Here is a 19,469-nt window from a genome sequence, read left to right as displayed (position 1 = left end):
AGGATGTTAACTAGACTTACAGTTGTGATCATTGTGTAATATATACACGTTATCAAGTCATTAAAGATATATGTCAATTATATCTCAGTAAGACTGGACGAGAAAAATTATCTTTCACTTTCTTCCATCGTCTTTCAGTTGTGAAACGACAATAGCAAAGCTAACTAAAGAGAAATTGGAGGTACCAAGGCCAGTAGGCCCCAGTGTGGTTTCTAACATGAAAGGATGCTGAGGACTCGGGCCTAGCTCTGCTCTCTCTTAGGAGGAGAAAAAAAGATGCTAACTTAGGGCTTTCACTACGCTGATGACATGAAAATCTGTGTCTCTGTTCCTGTTTTCTCTCCAAACTCGAGTCACATACGCTCCCAGACGTTTCTACTTATTTCTCTTTACATACATCTTCTAACAGCAGCACGTGAACCTCCTTGTACGTTCCCACAGCTACTCAATAAAAAAAGGAATAAATCAGGTCATCTCGTTTGCAGATGGCACCTGGATGTGGTCAGGTAGAGAATGACTGGTGTAAAATGGTATTAAAAGAAAGGAATACGGTAAACAAAAACTGAATCTGATGAAACCTTAAAAGCCAGGAAAAGGCCCATGATTTAGATGGAAGAAACCCATCATCTCAGCACAAAAAAGGGTTTGACACAGGCCTTACTCCCAGTTCTAACCCCAGCCACAACCGAAGGGCGAGTGACACAAACCTTCTGTACCAGCTTTTCTGAAAGAGAAGTTAGAAGGGTGAAGCCACATTTACACCAGTGCACGTGAGATGCATTAAAAAAATGAGGGGACAAGGGATAGAAAAAGGCCACACTCAAACACCTAGGAACCTTTTGTTTTTTCTTTTTTTTTTTTTTGGTAAGGGAAGAGGTTTTTTTTATTGTAAAAAACACATAACATTAAATTTACCATCTTAACCAGTTTTAAGTGTACAGTTCACTAGTGTGAAGTGTATTTACATTGTTGTGCAGCAGATCTCAAGAGCCATTTTGTCTTGCAAAACTGAAACTCTAGGGAATTCCTTGGGGGTCCAGTGGTTAGGACTCTGTGCTTCCACTGCAGTGGACAACTAAGGGGGATTCCCTGTTCGGGGAACTAAGATCCCACAAGCCATGCGGCGGGGCCAAAAAAAAAAAATAAACAAACCTGAAACTCTATACTCTCAAATGCTTATGAACCTTTTCAGAGAGACCCCGCCCAATGGTCAGTGAGGCCCAGGCAGGGTCCGGACTCTGACCCCAGGATGAATATTCTCGCCTTCGGAGAAGAGAGAGATGTGGTGTGAACAGAGGGTGGAGCCCCTTCTTACCTCTCATGCACTTAAAGGCTGGGCCGATAAGAAAAAAGGCCACAGCCAAGAGACATTTCAGCAAAATGCCAATGTGTCGTGCACTGGTAGGGACCACAGGCATTGTTACTTCCAGCTGTGGACACATTCACGGCCATCACTACCCGACAAAAGAATCATCCCTCACAAGATTTTCAGAGTTGGCCCCAAAGTTACTTTCACTTCTCTTTTTAAATATCAAACATACCTTGGAATCCTGAGACTATTTGGACAACATCTTCATACACCATCAGAGTAGCAGATCGTTCTGGAAGCAGGCCCAGGCTCAGTGAAGAAAACACTGCAGAAACAAGGATGGATATGAGGGAATTCATTTAAATCAAAATGCCCACTGCAGTTTTTTAAGTACTCTGCATTCCTTGGATTCTCTGATTTCAACTCAACCAACAATATTGATTTTTAGTAGTGTGGCATAATAATAAATACATATTTGGTCTCTGCCTCTGGTTCCTGGCTCTTAAATCCCTTGTAATTTCCTGAGTGATCAGAGTATCTTTCGTTCTGATGAGGAGACTCCGGGTGGGCTCCTGGAGGCGGGCTGCTCACCAAAAAGATCAAGCCATGATGAGAATCTTGGAACGTTCAGTCCCACCTGCCATCCTCCAGAGAGGACAGAGTGGGTGGAGAGCTAATGACTGATCATGCCTGCCATGACTGATGAAGCTACCATGAAAGTCCCAAAGGTACGGGCTTTGGGGAACTTCAAGCTGGTGAACAAGTATATGTGCTGGGAGGATGGTACACCCCAACTCCACGGGGACAGAAGCTCCTTCTTGACCCTTCTGGATCTCACCCTATTGTACCTCTTCATGTGGCTGTGTATCTGCATCCTTTATAATATCCTTTGTAATAAACCCGTGAATGTTACTGTTTTCCTGAGTTCTGTGAGCCATGATAGTAAATGAACCCAGGGAGGGGACCATGAGAACCTCTGATTTACAGCTGGTTGGTCAGAAGTACAGGTGACAACCTGGGGCTTGTGTCTGAAGTGGCAGTTGGTCTTGTGGGACTGAACCCTTAACCTGTGGCATCTGAGCTAACTCTGGATAGTTACTGTCAGAACTGAATTGAATTGTAGGTCACCCAGTTGATGTCCAGAGAGTTGGAGAACTGGTTGGTTTGAGAAAAACACCACCCATCGGGTGTCAGAAGTACTGTAAACAGAGAGAAAAGAAACAGTTTTTCCTTTAAGTATTATTAGCAAAAGGCTTTCAAAACGCCAAAAGAGTCCTGCAGTCTCTCATAGAACAACTGCTTGCCCTACAATAGTCAACTATATATATTTTTTAAATTAATTAATTAATTAATTAATTTTTGGCTGTGTTGGGTCTTCGTTTCTGTGCGAGGGCTTTCTCTAGTTGCGGCAAGCGGGGGTCACTCTTCATTGCAGTGTGGGGGCCGCTCTTCATCGCGGTGCGTGGGCCTTTCACTATCGCGACCTCTCTTTTTGCGGAGCACAGGCTCCAGACACGCAGGCTCAGTAGTCGTGGCTCACGGGCCCAGTTGCTCCGCGGCATGTGGGATCTTCCCGGACCAGGGCTCGAACCCGTGTCCCCTACATTGGCAGGCAGATTCTCAACCACTGCGCCACCAGGGAAGCCCAACTATGTATTTTTTATTCGTTAGAATCTGTTAGTAAAGTATCTGAACTTCCTCACATTAGGAATCTATTAAAAATTACAATGTACACACTACACGGATGTAAAACATTGGGTATTAACATTAAGAAAGACTTTAAAAATATGTGCTTAATTACTGTGTGCCTCATGATAAAAAAAAAAACTTTCTTCCCTATTCTGGGAACTAATAAGATGACAGAACTTGTGCTATTTTTAAAAATTCTTGTTGAAGTACCTGGACTTCCAACTAAAAAATTCACAAAGCCTACATGTTTCTGGGGAGATCATGAATTTTAAGAAAAAAACAAATCAACATATTATGGAACAACAATAATCGTTAACATTACTGAACCCTCACTAACATGTCAGACATTATTCTAGGTGCTTTAATTTTGGTAATTTATTTAACTCTCAAAACAGCTTTATGAAATAGGTATTATTAACATGCCCATTTGACAGGTAAGGAAACAGATTTATAGACAAGGAATTAACTTGTCCAAGACCCTGCGGCTGGTAAATACTGGAGCCAGGACTTGAACTCTGGAGTCTGACCTCGACTGCTATGCTTCATGGACTCAAATTCAAAGGCTTCTTGGGCTCCATCCAGCCTAAGTCTCTAAGTTTAAAGAGGAGGAAATTGAGGCCTAGAGAGGTAAAGTAACTTTCAAGGATAATATTAGGAACCAGAAATATCAAATGCTAAGAATATCAATTACTTAGCACAATTGGCTCTGGATAATGCTAGAGGCGATCAGTGAGCGGCTGGCCTTGGACATGACACTTCTCCCTACACATTTATTCCATTTATTTAGCTGCCAATATGTACAAGGCCCAGGGCTAGATGTGCGGAACAGATCAATGTTGAGGGCAGTCTGTGTCCTCAAGGGCTCTACATTAGAAGGAGATTTGAACGCACAACCAATAGCTGTAGGACAAGCAGAACGTGGCAAGTGCCATGACAAAGATAAGGATGTACCTCGGTGCTGTGAAAACAATCCAGCAGTTCCTCCAAATATTAAACACAGAGTCACCATGTGACCCGGCAATTCCACTCCCAGGTATATACCCAGGAGAACTGAGAATATACGTTCATGCAAAAACCTGTACATGAATGTTCAGAGCAGCATCAGTCATACTAGCCAGAAAGTGGAAACAACCCAATAGCCATCATCTGATGGGCAGATAAACAAAACGTGGTCTATCCATACAACGGAATATTGTTCACCCATAAAAAGGAATAAAGTACCGATTCATGCTACAACATGGACAGACCCGGAAAACACCATGCTAAGTGAAAGATGCCAGACACAAAAGGCCAACACACTGTAGGAGTCCATTCATCTGCAATATGTGGAACAGGCAAATCCATAGCGACAGAGGGATTAGTTGTTGCTGGGGGCTGGGGGAATGGGAAACAGCGAGTCAATCCTAACGGGCACGAGGGTTTTTTTGGAGGTGAAGAAAATATTCTGGAAGTAGACAGTGGTGATGGTTGCACAACCTTGTGAATTATACACTTTAAAATGGTGACTCGTATGGTGATATGCATTATATCTCAAAAATAAATAAATAAAGCAAGAAAAAGAAAAGAATTCACCTTGGGGGTTTAAAGTTGGAAGAAAAATCTATACCAAGTTGGGGGAGGGAGGATTAGGTCCTGTGTGTGAGCCAGGACTGAAGGGAGGAAGCCTGACTTGGGTAAATCCTGAAAAACCACATCCCAGGGAAACTTAACCTTCTTTCACAGAGATCCCTTCACCCAAGGGCACAGGGCACCTAATGGCCAGGAAAGAAGAACCAGATTGCTGGTGCCTGTAGGGAAGAGCTCACCTCCAGACTTTGGCTTTGCCCTCCCCGCCTCTCTAGGTACAGACCTGGACCACACTGCTCCCTTCAAGAGCTCACACAGAGCCTGAAGGCGTTTCCTTGGCCCTGAAAACCTCTGCGCTGTCTGGCTTGGGGGACTTTGAGCTGGAATCACCTGTGGTTGGTCTCTCGAGATGCGTGTGACCATTACAGGATGTTTTGAAACGTTTCTTGCCTATAGCATTTGGTGCTTCCAAACATCAGACATCTGCTCTAGCAAACTCTTCCGCAAACCCTATTTCATACACGAGAAAAGATGATTTCTTGTAATGACTAATGATAAGACGTGGGTGGTAGAGACACCTGCAAGGACTTCCTGGGCAGGAGGTGGCAGAGACGCCTCAGACCCGCAGGCAGGCGGTATATTACCCATCAGAGAGGAGATGCTGACTGCTGTCTTGTTTTCTGATAAGTAGAGAGAAAGGAACATCTAACTCTACCTGGGAGAGGCTGGAACAATTCTGAGTGCAGAGAACCACCACACTGGGCATGCACGGACAGAAGACAAGCTTGCGGAGAGAACAGTAAAGGAACAACAGTGCAGACAAGCACAGAGCGGGTAAAACGCCAGATTCCTTCAGAGAACAACAAACTGCCCAGGGTGACCAGACCGTGAGAAACGTAGGGAGAAGCGGCTGGGGAGGAAGTCCCTGTGTTCTGTTTAGTCTAAACTTGATCCTAAGGACATCAAATGCCTTTAGGCAGACGTATAATGTAATTAGACAGATATATATGCAGGCACACCTCGGAGATGCTGCGGGTTCATGTCCAGACCACCCCAATAAAGCGGATATCGCAATAAAGGAAGGCACGTCAATGTGCTGGTTTCCCAATGCATACAGACGTCGTGTTTATATTATACTGTAGTCTATTAAGTGTGCAATAGCATCATGTCTAAAAAACAACAGATATACCTTAATTTAGAACTACTTTATTGCTAAAAAGTGCTAACCATCATCTGAGCCTTCAGTGAGTTGTAATCTTTTTGCAATAGTAACACGAAAATCACAGATCACCATAACAAATATAATAATGAAAAAGCTTGAAATACTGGGAGAATTACCAAAATGTGACACAAACACTAAAGGAGCAAATGCTCTCGGGAAAATGGTGCCGACGGACTTGCTCAATGTAGAATTGCCACAAACCTCCAATTTGCAAGAAATGCAATATCTGCAAAGTGCAATAAAGTGAAGTGCAATAAGATGAGGTCTGCCTGTATATATATATAGATGTATAAATATGCATCCATATATAAATACATATATCTAATATATAAATATGTAAAACTATTATATTATACAAATAATATAAATAAATATTTAAAATACATTTTAAGACACTAATGGTCAGTAATGTAAAGGGCGTTTTGAAGGGGTCAGACTGAGCTGGCCAGAGGCCACTGCAGTAGCCCTGAACTGTTGCAAAAGGCCTGAGCTATAGAGGTGGAAATAATTAAGATGTGGAATCACAGTCTTTAGTGGATGGATGACACTTCATATAGCTAAATTTGTTCCTACCTGCTGCCAAAGGTAAAGGGTACTCTCCTTTTGCTGTGGTTCCCTGTTGCTCAATATGTACCCCCTTCCATGCAAGGGAAAAAAACCCCACATCCTCCAGGAACTACTGTCAAGGATGAGAAAAGAAATCTATTCCCAAATCTCATAAGAACGCGTATGCAAACAAAACCACGTGTGGACATGTAGTAAAGAAATTATTTTGTAGTTTCAAATTTTAAAAATATTTTAGAAGAGGCTCCCAATTCTTCTCTCCTCCTCACTCAATTACCTGGAATACCAAAAGTGCACCTTCAAAAATATGCATGAAAACAATAGTATACTCTGCTTTTCACAGCAGACCAGTCTAAATTTTGCTCACGTCTTCTGTTAGATTCTAGTTAAGAGGATCTTGTTATGTTGACAAGGCAAGCAGAGAAAAAGAAAGACATGGGAGGGTCCTTGAAAATTATTCGGTCTAATTGATTTAGTTTTAGAAACTAGAGATTTGGGCTCAGAAAGCTGTGATGGGCCCCCATGTGTGGGCAGAGCTGGGGGCGGGCAGGCCTAGAACCCAGGCATCTTCAAGCCTAGTCCAAAACTCTTTGAATTAAACTACATTTTTTTACCATTATTTACTCATTTAAGAAGAATGGATATTATGAAAATAGTAGCCTTTTTCTCAAATGATCATGTTAACAAAGTCAAAACAAATGTAATTAAGGTACAGTCCGTCCTTATTTGTGGGTTCAGTATTTGCAAATGTGCCTACTTGCTAAAGGTTATTTATAACCCCAAGTCAATATTTGCGATGCTTTCTATGTGCACGTACAGAGGGGCCAAAAGTCTGAGTCTCCTCCCAGCTGAGGTCGACCAAGGCGACGGACGGTCTGCCTTCTCGTTTCAGCTCTCACACCATAAGCATCCTTTCTGCAATCAATTTAGTGCCAAGTTTTTGCATTCTTGTGCTTTTTGTTGGTGATTTCCCTGCTTCAAACAGCCCCTGAGTGCTGGCCCAAAGTGCTGTCCAGTGTTTCTAACTGCAGGAGGCTGGGATGTGCCTTATTACACGTTAGACAAGCTTCCCTTAGCCATGAGTTACGGTGCTGTCGGCCATGAGTTCAAGGTTAATGAACCAACAATATATATAGAGTCAGGTATCTTGCAACAGAAACACACATCAAACAAGGAGATGTACTGATCAGTGGATGAAAACGTGACCAGAGGCTCTCAGGAACCTAACCCTGCATTTCCCCCGGGAGCAACGGCTCAGGATTCACCAACTCAGTGTTCACGGTGACTCTGCAGAACGTAACTCCTGTGATGGTGAGAATCAGTGGTATTTTGTGCTGCTGCCCCCCCCCAGCAAAGGTGGAGTTGAGGTGTCTGGATACCGTTTAGACTTCCCCCAGGGCTGTTTCCAGTGATTTCTCAGTGTGAAAAATGGGGGAGGTCAAACATTGTCTTTAGCAAGAACCTAACAAGGACCACTTTTCTTATCGTGTTGGCCTTCCCAGGGTTCTGCCCCAGGCCCACTCCCCTCCACTCTCTGGGTGAGATCATTGTTCTGAGTCTCCCTTAAAAGCTGCTGATGACCCCAAACTCCACCTCCACCTCCAAACCTCTTAAGCCCCAAACTCTTTTCAAACTAAAGCCCGAACACACTTGGCGTCCCAGAAGCAGCTCCAATCCAATCTATGCTAAATTCATCACCAACTACAATCCCGACACGCATCCCTTTCTCCCCATCTCCCCACCTCCACTCCCACTTCCACCCACCTTTGCCTGAGTCCCAAGCCTGGAGAGAGGGGTGCACACGGGAGGGAGGAAGAGGGCTTCTTTCAGCCGACGGCATTAATCAATCAAGTCAACTTGAGGGAACCACAAGGTGGCAGGTCTCCCAAGCCCACCGCCCGTCTGTCATTCCATCCACTCCGTCACCAGCCAGAAGCCCGAGACTCAACTTACATTTAGTCTAATTCGTCCCTTCCCTCACATCTCTCCCACCCATTCTCCAAGGCTTTCTGGATTTTGCCTGCTAAATATTTCTCAGGTTTATCTCCTTTTCTCTAACATTTTCCTGAAGGATTTCCTCACTTGTAACTATTTCAAATCCACTTTCCATAGCTCTCAAAGCAGTGGTCCCAAACTATAGTGAACATTTTTATCCATAAATACCCGGGTGGGGGGTAGGAGTTGCTTTTGAAAATGCAGATTCCTGGGTCAATCTGCCCAGTCTGAATGGTTGAGTCCTGGAATCTGGATCTTTTTACAAGCACGTTCTGATGCTAATATCTATTCATCCTCAAGACTCAGCTCCCCTCTCAGCCTCTCCAGGAAGCCTTCCTTCATTCGCTCACCTAGGCCGGTGAACTGGTCCCCAGCATCCCCATAGGCACCTAAATCTATCAGAGCATTGATCCCATCAGGAGGAATCGGGTTCTGTGGCTGACTTCATAACTAAACGATGAAGTCCCTAGGGGCGAGTTCTGCGCTTTAGATCTGTATCCTCAGTGGCCAGGGTAGTGCCTGGCACACAGTAGCTACTCAATAAGTGTAAATTGAACTTAAAGAGAATTTTGTGGCTGAGGGTAGATGCTGGGGCTGGAAAAGACGGGCACAGTCACGCTTAGCTCCCATGTGCCCCAGAGGCAGCAGGGACCCTGATGGGGCGTGTCCAGTGGCACACAGGTGAGCACTAACATTGGCATTTTGCCAGGCACTGTGTTAGATGCTACACGTTTATCAAGCCCCGACTATGTTGTAGGTGCTGTAAGCTAGTGCACCTACATTAACTATTTTTTACTCAGAATCACTCTACAAGGTGGTATCAGCTCCCTTTTGCAGAGACTGGCATCAAAGCTGGAGGGGCTCAAGCACAGACTGGGAACCAGAACCCAGGTCCAAAGCCCTTGCTCCTCCCATCCCCCCACCCCTGCTAGCCTCAGAGCAATAGTGCCGGCAGGTAATGTGGTCCAGGCACTTGATGCAGCCGGAAGTGAGGGGACTGAAGCGGCACTGTCTACTGTTTCCCACCTACTCCATCCCCAGCTGAACCCACGTCAGGGACCATCCCAGCCCCTTGTGGTAGACCGGTTGCTTTGCAGTGGTGAATGGTAATGTGCTATTGTGATTTATAATAAGTAATATATATTTGGTCTTGGTCTCCTTCCTGCCTCACAGCTCCTAAAACCCTTGGAATTTCCTAAGTGATAAGGGCAATAAAGGTATCTTTTGTTATTTATAACAAGCCACTTACCATGGGAGTTTCAGTTAATATAGTAATTTTTGGAAGGCCCCTAGATAACCCAAGGATGGGGGCTGGTTGCCAGGGGAAACAACCATGTGATTAGAGGGTTGGAACTTTCGATCTCACCCCCACTGAGCTCCAGGGAGGAAAGGAGAGAGGGCTGGAGGTTGAATAAATCACTAATGGCCAATGATTTAATCAGTCATGCCTACATAATGAAGTTTCCATAAAAAACCAAAAGGATGGGGTTTGGTGAGCCTCTTGGTTGGTGAACACTTGGAGGTGCTGGGAGGGTGGTACACCTGGAGGGGATGGAAGCTCCACACCCCTTCCCACAGACCATGCCCTACGTGTCTCTTCCATCCAGCTGTTCCTTTAATAGCCTTTGTAATAAACTGGTAATCTAGTAAGTACCCAGCTGGTGTCACAGAATCCGCAAATTTCTGGATGTGTGGAAAAACACCCACATGTTTGGTGATCAGACACGCCAGAAGTGGGGTAGATTGTTGAGAGGGAAAGAAACACATGGCAGTGTTCTTCCTGAGCAGGTGAGAAGGTGGGAAAGAGAAAGACAGTCTCGCCATCATTCCCCACCTTTTGGCCAGCCTTGCTCAGACCCTGAAGCAAGACAAGAAAGCCCCATTTCAGAGCACTGCCCCAATCCCATCGGCTGGTTACGATCAGTAAGGTACAGAGCGGAACGCTGGGGAAGTGAGTTCCATTAAATGGATAGTAACGTACAACCAGCTTCACACCGGGATCCCACCTTTCCTACACATAAGGGGCCCCAAAAGCTAAGGCAGAGAATGAACAAGTATCTTCCTGATTGTCTGACTTAACCCTTAACACTTACAAAATTGTTTCTATGTCTGACTCCATCCCTAGCCTGACTATAAGCCCTGTTTTAGAGAAAGGTTAAGACCACCTTACCGGGTAACCGGATTGGCTTCCACGGGGCAGAGTTTGGCACGTAGGCATGCTTTGTGGCGGTGACAATCAGCTGACTGCCCAGCTTATACTGGAATTTGAGGAAGGCGACGCCATCTGTCCCCGAGGTGCCAGAGGCGATGGAGACGTGGTTGGTGAAAATCTCAATGAGGGCATCGGGGACAGGCTGATGGGTGCTGGCGTCACTGATGTGGACCTTCAGGGTGACCTCTGGAAGAAGGACAGAGCAACAAAGAACAGTGGCTATTAATTGGGCAACTCCAACAGTGATTCTGCTATAACCGCGATAGGTAGTAGAAAGTGGGATATGCTAAGAAAATCTCGATCTACATCCAAAATATAAATCATTTTAACCGGGAATGTTCTCTTCTTGGAGGTCCTTTTTTTTACTTTACATGATTTCTTACCTTCCTCAAAACCACTGCCCATAACAAACTGCTTTCCCCCTGGCTCCTCCCGGCTCACACCAACAAATAATTGAGAGAAAATTTCTATCCCTTTAAATAAACACAATGCTCTTTTATCCTGCCCAGTGCTGCTGGCAAACACAGCCTAAGCAAGGCTCGGGCTGCTACAGAAAGACCCTGCAGGTGCTAAGATTTGCAGCAAAATTCTTCAGTGGTCCTGGTGAACACGGATGTGTACAGCTCAGGGCTGCTGTGCTAGTAATCATGATGACGTTACTGAAAAGTAGTCAAAAATACCTTTAAAAGGGAGGACCCAAACAGTGCAGAAGGTCAGAAGAAGAAAAAAATAAAAGTAAACATTTGAAAAGATGGCTGAAGTTGAGTTAGTAGTATTGGCAAAACCAGAAAACGGATGTGGGAAATGGACAGCTCCAAATGAACGGTAAAAATTACACTGGAATGGATAATTTTCATTTATTCATGCAAGAGATGTATATTGAACTGTTACCCCACACCTAGAATCATGAGCAACTGTGCACAACTACAGTGGTGAAGGGAAGGGAGTAGACAGGTAAGTGCTATGCCCGGGGGGCATCTAGTGGAGGCACCAAGGGGGCACTTACAGAACAGCACATGCAAAGGCCCAGAGGCAAGAGAAAGCCCTGCTTCCTGGAGAAACGGAAATAGGAAATAGGTTCTGAAAGCTGGAGGGGGAGCGTGAGGGGTACAAAGCCCAGGGAAAGACAAGGCTCGAGAGGCCAACAGGGGCCAGATCAGATATGGCTTTATAAGTGACCTAAAAGGATCGTTCTTTACCCTAACGGTGACCTAAAAGGATCGTTCTTTATCCTTTATCGTTCTTTATCTTTATCGCTCTTCCACCTTGGTAACTTGCTGGAAATCAAATTTATGCGTAGAAACACCTGGTTTTGGATGAAGGATGGACTCGGGGATTGGCAAGACTGGAGACTGAGCATCTAGTTAAGAGATTTCTGTAATAACCCAGCAAGAGAAGGCGGTGGACCATGGTGGACATCAGTGAAAGGATGCTGATTCCAGATATATTCTAGAACGATCAGTGTATTCTGCTCCAAGAAACCCCTTTTGCTAAGGTAGGAAGGGAGTAAATGGTAGCCAGTGACCTAAGTTCACTAGCCACTTAGAGGCACTACTTGCCATACATTGTGAGCTGCCTCAGTTCTGAAAGCCTTACTGGTGATTTGGGAGAGGGATGTGGGACAAGGAACCAGTGAGCAGGGAGGCTCACGTTTAAAGAACCACTGGAGAACTGCTGGCTCAGTGGAGAGACCATTGGGGAGGTCAAGGCTGGCTGAGGGCAGCCTGAGAGTGAGGGGAGGAGGCGTCCAAGCTAGCCCCATGGGAACTGCCCAGTATGCATCTCTAGAGTTCTAGGCAATTCACACTCTAGGTTTGACCCTCGGCTCTACCAAGCTCTAGCCACATGGCCTTGGGCAAGTTACTTATGGTTTCCAGGTCTCGGTCTCCTCATCTATAAATGGGGGATGATAACGACATATATCTCAGTATAATTACAAACACAAGCTAGTGCCATTACGTTATTCCAGTCACTATGCTTGAAAGCATTCGGTCACAGTGTCCGAGGGTCCCAGGACAGGGCACAGGGAGGAGAGCTGGAGGGGAAAAGGGTATGAAACTAAGTGAAGGGATGGGACATCCTTCTCGGGGGCTAATAACTCAATATCCCAAGCTCTTCCCCAACTGGGGCCACTACATTGATTAGAACTTCTTTTGGTTCGAGAACTTCCACCTTGGTAACTTGCTGGTGATCTTATGATGCGAAAGCAACCTTTTCAATACTGCAAATTTCACTTAGTTGATCATTTTCTTACCCTTTTTTCATATACCGATGAGATAGGCTGGGAGCCGGGACCCTTTAGCAGAATGACTGTACCTGGACAAACGTCTCCTTGAGCAACAGAATAGAAAGAAACTATAAAGGAATAAAAAGTAACTGCACGCATGCACAGTTGGGGCAATTATGAACAATAAGATTCAAAAGGTCACAAACCAACCGCCACTTCTTAGGGGCCGGGAGCAAAAGCAGGGTCCTGTGCATGGTCCCCGCACACAGCACCAGCAAGGGGGTGGGCGGACAACCGAAGCGACGTGTCCTGCCCGGCCCAGAGACCTGCCCCTGTTGTTATCCCATTTAAGGAACCAGTTCGCTCCTCCTCGGGGAGCGAGCAAGGGCACCTATTACTTGTTTCTGCTCCCTCATGCTGCAGCCTCCCCATTAAAACCTTGCCTGAATTTTTCGGCTGGCCTCTTCTCAATTTCTACTATTAAAGAGTCCAAGGGCTCGGTCAGTATCACTTACTTAATCCATTTCTTGACTAGATGACCATGAGGAACCCCTAAAGAATCCTAGACCTTGGTGCTATATAAGGTCTGCACCAAATAAATCTCTCAAAACCTTGTAGAGGGGCTTCCCTCGTGGCGCAGTGGTTAAGAATCTGCCTGCCAATGCAGGGGACACGGGTTCGAGCCCTGGTCCAGGAAGATCCCACGTGCCGCGGAGCAACTAAGCCTGTGCGCCACAACTACTGAGCCTGCGCTCTAGAGCCCGCGAGCCACAACTACTGAGCCCACGTGCCACAACTACATGCATGCCTAGAGCCCGTGCTCCGCACCAAGAGAAGCCACTGCAGTGAGAAGCCCGCGCACAGCAGCAAAGAGTAGCCCCCGCTCGCCGCAGCTAGAGAAAGCCTGCGCGGAACAACGAAGACCCAACACAGCCAACAATAAATAAGTAAATAAATAAAATGCCTTAAAAATAAAAAAGCCAATTGATGAAACCATTTGTGGAAAGAAAAAAAAAAAACCCAAAAACCCTGTAGAGAAAAAAAGTGCTACAGAAATTGAACCTGGTTACTTCATACTACAGGAGGAGAAAACTGCCAAAAGAGGGATAAAATCAACATCAAGAAAATCAAGGATATGGCATTACAAAACATATTTAGTTGATTCCTTCCAATCTTATCATTGTTATCTTAATGCAGGTTTGCAGTATGTACAAACACACATTTGTTTTCTTACTGAACTGGGGTCTTCCTTGTCCCCAGGTGGTATGGGAAGTTATAAATGAATTAACATGCGCATAGCAGAAATCCTCTCAAACAGGGCAAGTGGGAAGGTGGCTCTGTAGCGTTGCAGTGATGATCTACGTAATCTTATGGCAATGCAACATTTACTAACAACTGGGATTACAAGGTTTCTGCTTTCTCTTAACTGTTTGCTGAGAAGGCAAAAGCAGCTGAGATTTGGAAAAAGCTAAAGGATTTGTGAATAAACACAAGAAAGGAGTTCTCCTATAATCAACGTCCTAGATTCTACCACTTGAATTGTTTCTAAAACGGGAAGCCTAGTTTATGTTCTGCAATTGTAGTCCTTGGGAGAGATTATGTAGCTACTTCTTTTGGTGTGCTAGGATGTGAAAACATGTCACTATAGTTAAGAAATTATTACAGACCACTGGGGTATCATATTTTTAAAACTTTTGCAATTTGCTTTATTCATATGACAGTACAGCATGAACAGTCCTCTTGTTCAGTGGTTCTATATCTAGTTCATTTTTTTAGAAATGGACTTTATCTTTTAGAGCAGTTTTAGGTTCACAGCAAAATTGAGTGGAAGTCACAGAAATGTCTCACTGGGGTATCATTTTTATAGAAATACTTATATTATCCATTCAACAGCAAATAAAATCATTCCCACTAAATGACAACCAGGGGAGTGATCTTATGACAAGGTGGAGCATTATTAACTATTTATTAATCTCATCTTGCAGATAAAAGGAAGCCCCTATACATGGCCACAGACCTAAATATGCATTAAGATCCACTCCTGGGCGTATATCCGGAGAAAACTCTAATTCGAAAAGATACACGCACCCTAATGCTCATAGCAGCACTATTCACAATAACCAAGACTTTGAAGCAACCTAAGTGTCCCTCGACAGATGAATGGATAAAGAAGATGTGGTACATATATACAATGCAATATTCCTCAGCCATAAAAAAAGAATGAAATAATGCCATTTGCAGCAACATGGATGGACCTAGAGATTATCATACTCAGTGAAGTAAGTCAAAAAAAGAAAGACAGATACCATATGATATCACTTACATGTGGAATCCAAAATATGGCACAGATGAAGTTATCTACAAAACAGAAACAGACTCACAGACATAGAGAACAGACTTGTGGTTGCCAAAGGGGAAGGTTGGGGGGGGGGAGGATAAATTAGGAGTTTAATAATAAATTAATAAATTAGGGATTAGCAGATACAAACTACTATATACAAAATAGATAAGCAACAAGGCCCCACTGTATAACACAGGGAACTATATTCAATATCCTGTAATAAACCATAATGGAAAAGAATATGAAGAAGAATATATATGTGTGTATATATATATATATATATATATATATATATATATATATATGACTGAATCACTTTGCTGTACAGCAGAAATTAACACAACCTTGTAAATCAACTATACTTCAATTAAAAGAAAAATAAGATGCACTATGTTTCTTTGTTGGTCATGACAGCTGATGTGTCCTGCTGAGATGGGGCACCTGATCACTAATTTGAAGCTGGGACATTATCCTTTTACCCTCTACCCTGAACATCCATCACCAAGTTCTGCTGATTCTGACTCCGGAATATAGATCTCAAAGCCGGCCTTTCTTTCCCATCCCTTGTTAACACTGCCCTATCTCAGGCCGTGGAAATCTATCACCCAGACTGCTGTTCAGCCTCTTCACAGAAATTGCCACTGCCTTAAGACCTGATCCCTGAGCTCCCACTGAAGCCAGTATTTCAGGGAGCCACGTGAAATACTGATCTCACCACTTTCTGTCCCCCTTCCAACCCGACTGTGCTCCCCACCAAACGTGGCCGAGGGCCAGGTGTGGCCAGCTGCCTGTTTTGTGTGGTCCATCAGCCAAGAATGGTTTTTCCACTTTTAAATGATTGGGGGGAAAACAAATTCAAAAGAATAATAGTGAAATGAAAATTACCTGGAACTTGAATTTGTGTGCATAAAATAGTTTTATTGGAACACAGCCACGCCCAGTGATTTACATATTGTCCAAGGTGGTTTTTGCATTTCGATGGTGGAGTTTAGAAGTTTTGACAGAGACCTAAGGCCTGCAGAGCCTGAACTATTTACTTTCGGCCCTTTAAAGAAAAATCTGCCCACCCCTGACCTATACGATCCATTTTAAGGCACCCAAGGTCCTCCACAATCTGGCTCACCTGGTCCCCACATAGCACAGGCCCCAGACACTGTCGCCTACGTTTCCTACTTTCCTTCGTGCTGTTGCTTCTCATCTGTGTAGGAAATGCCGTTGTCCAACTTTGCTTTCCTGTTGCTAATGCCTGTTCATCCTTTAAAAGTCCTAGTTAAGGTTTATTCGAGAAACTGCTCCCAACTCACCAACCACTCTCCACACCGTGTTAGAGGCCCCTCACCTGGGTCCTCAGCACTGTATACACTGAGACTTCTCCCTCTCTGTTTCCATCTTGGTCCGTTTTTATTGCACACCAACAATGTGGGTAGACAGCGGTGAATGGACTCCCAACTCTGAGGAGCTCTTGGCTTTAGACATTAAATAAATAAAGACCAAGTATAATTACAAACTGGGAAAAATGCCTCCAAGGAAAGCTGGGTACCACAGGACAGCAGGATGGAGGAGAGCCGAATTTCAACCACAAAGGCCTTTCAAGGAGGTGTCACGTAAGCTCAGGCCTGAAGGATGCACAGGAACCCGCCAGGCAAGGGGGCGCAGGCGGGGCTACAAACACCTGGAGGTGAGAATGATCTCGTGGCTTAAATGGAGTTAGGACCAACGTGGAGGGAAATCCCAGAGAACAGCTAACCATCTCCTAAGACTGCAGTGTGGGAGCCACCAGCCACAGGGGGGTGTATCAATTTAAGTTTAAATTCATTAAAATGAAATTAAATTAGAAACTGAGCTCCTTGGATACACCAGGCACATTTCAAGTCCTCAAGAGCCATGTGTGACCAGTGGCTCCCATACTGGACAGCAAAGAGAGAACACTTCCACCAACACAGAAACTTCTACCAGACGGCACTGATGATGCATTACAAACGCTCACCTCAGAGTCCGAGGAAAGAGATCCAGGGTATCTGGGTAGCTCAACAAACTCCCAAGGAAAGCACGTCAAGTGTGATTCTGCAGCCCGTCTGGATCTGACCTTGACTCGAGACCCCTGCAGCGACTTTCAGGCTCCATGCGTTCTCCACCCCACAGCCAAATTACCTCCCAGACTCAGCTCCTACACGGCTCCCACCCCCAATTCAAGGAGCTGCAAGGGGGCAGGCTCTTTGGGCTGTTTCTTTCCTCGGCAACCTCCCCCCCACAAACCCATTCCCCGGGGCTCCCGCCCTCACCTCCTGAGCCTCTGCTTAAATGAGGCCTTGACTGACCACTAGTTATTTCTTTTAAACTTTTATTATGGAAATGTTAGGACACATATAAAAGTAGAAAAAACAGTATGAGGATCCCCCCAGCACTGATAAGCTTCAAATATCAACTTTCTACCATTCTTGTCTCATCTGTGCTCCCCGCACCGGATTTTCCCTTCCCTCCGCTCCCCTCCCCTTCCCTTCCCCTCCCTCCCCTCCCCTCCCCCCTTCCCTTCCCTTCCCTTTCCTCCTTCCTTTCGTCATTCTTTCCTTCCCCTCCTCATTTTTTTTTTTTTTTTGCTGAAACATTTTGAAGCAAATCCCAGACATCATAACATTAGGTCACATTATTTCCCCATAAATACCTCAGTTTACAACAGATAAGGATTTTTAAAAAAATACCCCAAATGCCATTACCAGACCCAGTTTATAGAACAACCTCTTTATATTGTCTCATACCCAGCAAATATTCAATTTTCTCTGATTGTTTAAAAACAATCGTTTTTACAATTCTTACCATCCTCTCTAAAATGTCAATCCCAACGTCTCCCTGAACTTCTGATATTATCATGCTCTGCCATTTCTTTTATGCATTACACTTATCGATTCTAACATGTTTCTAATTTATATGTGTTTTAACCGTCTGACTCTTCTGGGACATAAACTTTGAGACAGCTGTTTTGTCTGTTTCTCTTCCCTTCTTTATGCATGTATCCCAAGCACATAGAATAGTCTCTGGCAGATAGGCCCTCAATATCTATGTTGAATGAATTACTAAAACTAACAAGCATTTCTGGGTATCATCTGGTATATGACCTAAATATACCTGTTTTTTGTTGTTGTTCCATTGATTTCTTACTCATTATTGTTTTATTATTATTATTACTATTAATTAATTTATTTTGTTTTGGCTGTGCCGCATGGCTTGTGGGATCTTAGTTCCCCCACCAGGGACTGAACCCAGGGCCACGGCAGTGAAAGCGCTGAGTCCTAACTACTGGACCACCAGGAAACTCCCCGTCATTATTGGGGTTTTTTTCCTCATTATTTTTTTAAATAGAAACTATCAAAATTCATTTGAGGAGCATTAATCAATCCAGATAACTAATTAATTGTACTTAATTGGAAAATATTTATTGATCAGCTACTATGTGCTTGGTATTATACTAGGGACTGTGGAAGATGAAAAAGAGAAGAAAAAAAGATATGGTTACTGTTTTTAAGGAGTTTACAGTTTTTTTGGGGGGGGTAGGGGTGGGGAGAGGTAAGACCAATCCATGTGCCAGAGAGCAAGAAGGATGAAGCTGGATAAGATAGAGGAGAAAAAATAGAGCAAAAAAGAGACTAAGAGGGTCTGGAGTTTACAAACATAAACACAAACTAACAAAGAAAAAAGATCTGAAAGTACCTAGAGAAGTAGAGGTGATGTAGGGGTGATATTAACAATTTAAAAAGGGGTACCATTGGCTACACAAGCATGTACGGTATGAATACTGGCCGTGATCATGGTTTATTGAATTCAATGGGGAATGCTTCTTGGAAGAGAAGAAAGTTGAAGCTGAGACTGGAAGGGCGGGTGGCCCAGGAAGATGAACTTTGATGGCCAGCCCAGCATTTTCGGAAGATTTCAGTATGTTCCTGCATGACATGTTTGGTCTAAGGCAGAAGCCAGAGACTTGTTTTCCCAGCCGCCCTGGTAGCTAAGATGGAGGAATGGATTTTGGCCTTGCTAACCTAACTTCTGCTAATCTGCTCCACCCTCATGCTGGATTTTGATTTAGAAGAAAGCAGGTGCTAACAACAAGGTCCTACTGTAGAGCACAGGGAACTATGTTTAATATCTTATAATAAACTATAATGGAAAAGAATCTGAAAAAATATATATATATAACTGAATCACCTTGTTGTACACCGGAAACTAACACAACATTGTAAATCAACTACACTTCAATAAAATTAGAAAAATAATTAAAAAGAAGCAGGTGCTTTTTCTGACCAAGGGAGCAGGGAGGAGATGTCTGGTTGGGGGCAGCGGTGTGAGCGGCCC

At 44.2% G+C, this 19,469-nt stretch overlaps 1 protein-coding gene across 2 annotated transcripts in view; it reads right to left on the bottom strand.

The window, feature by feature from the left end:
* FAM171A1 (family with sequence similarity 171 member A1) overlaps positions 1 to 19,469 on the bottom strand; it is a 128,961-nt gene that overhangs the window by 49,691 nt on the left and 59,801 nt on the right. For both annotated transcript variants that reach the window (XM_061181566.1, XM_061181568.1), the window contains exons 2-3: positions 10,516 to 10,743; positions 1,542 to 1,634 (exon numbers count right to left, since the gene is read on the bottom strand). In XM_061181566.1, the coding sequence (XP_061037549.1) occupies positions 1,542 to 1,634; positions 10,516 to 10,743 (321 nt within the window). The remainder of the gene's footprint in view (positions 1 to 1,541; positions 1,635 to 10,515; positions 10,744 to 19,469) is intronic.

The sequence above is a fragment of the Eubalaena glacialis genome, chromosome 2 (genome assembly GCF_028564815.1).
Source record: "Eubalaena glacialis isolate mEubGla1 chromosome 2, mEubGla1.1.hap2.+ XY, whole genome shotgun sequence".
In the NCBI taxonomy this organism is placed as follows: Eukaryota; Metazoa; Chordata; class Mammalia; order Artiodactyla; family Balaenidae; genus Eubalaena; species Eubalaena glacialis.
Note: the sequence above shows the minus strand (reverse complement) of the source record. Positions and strands in the feature narration are given on the sequence as shown.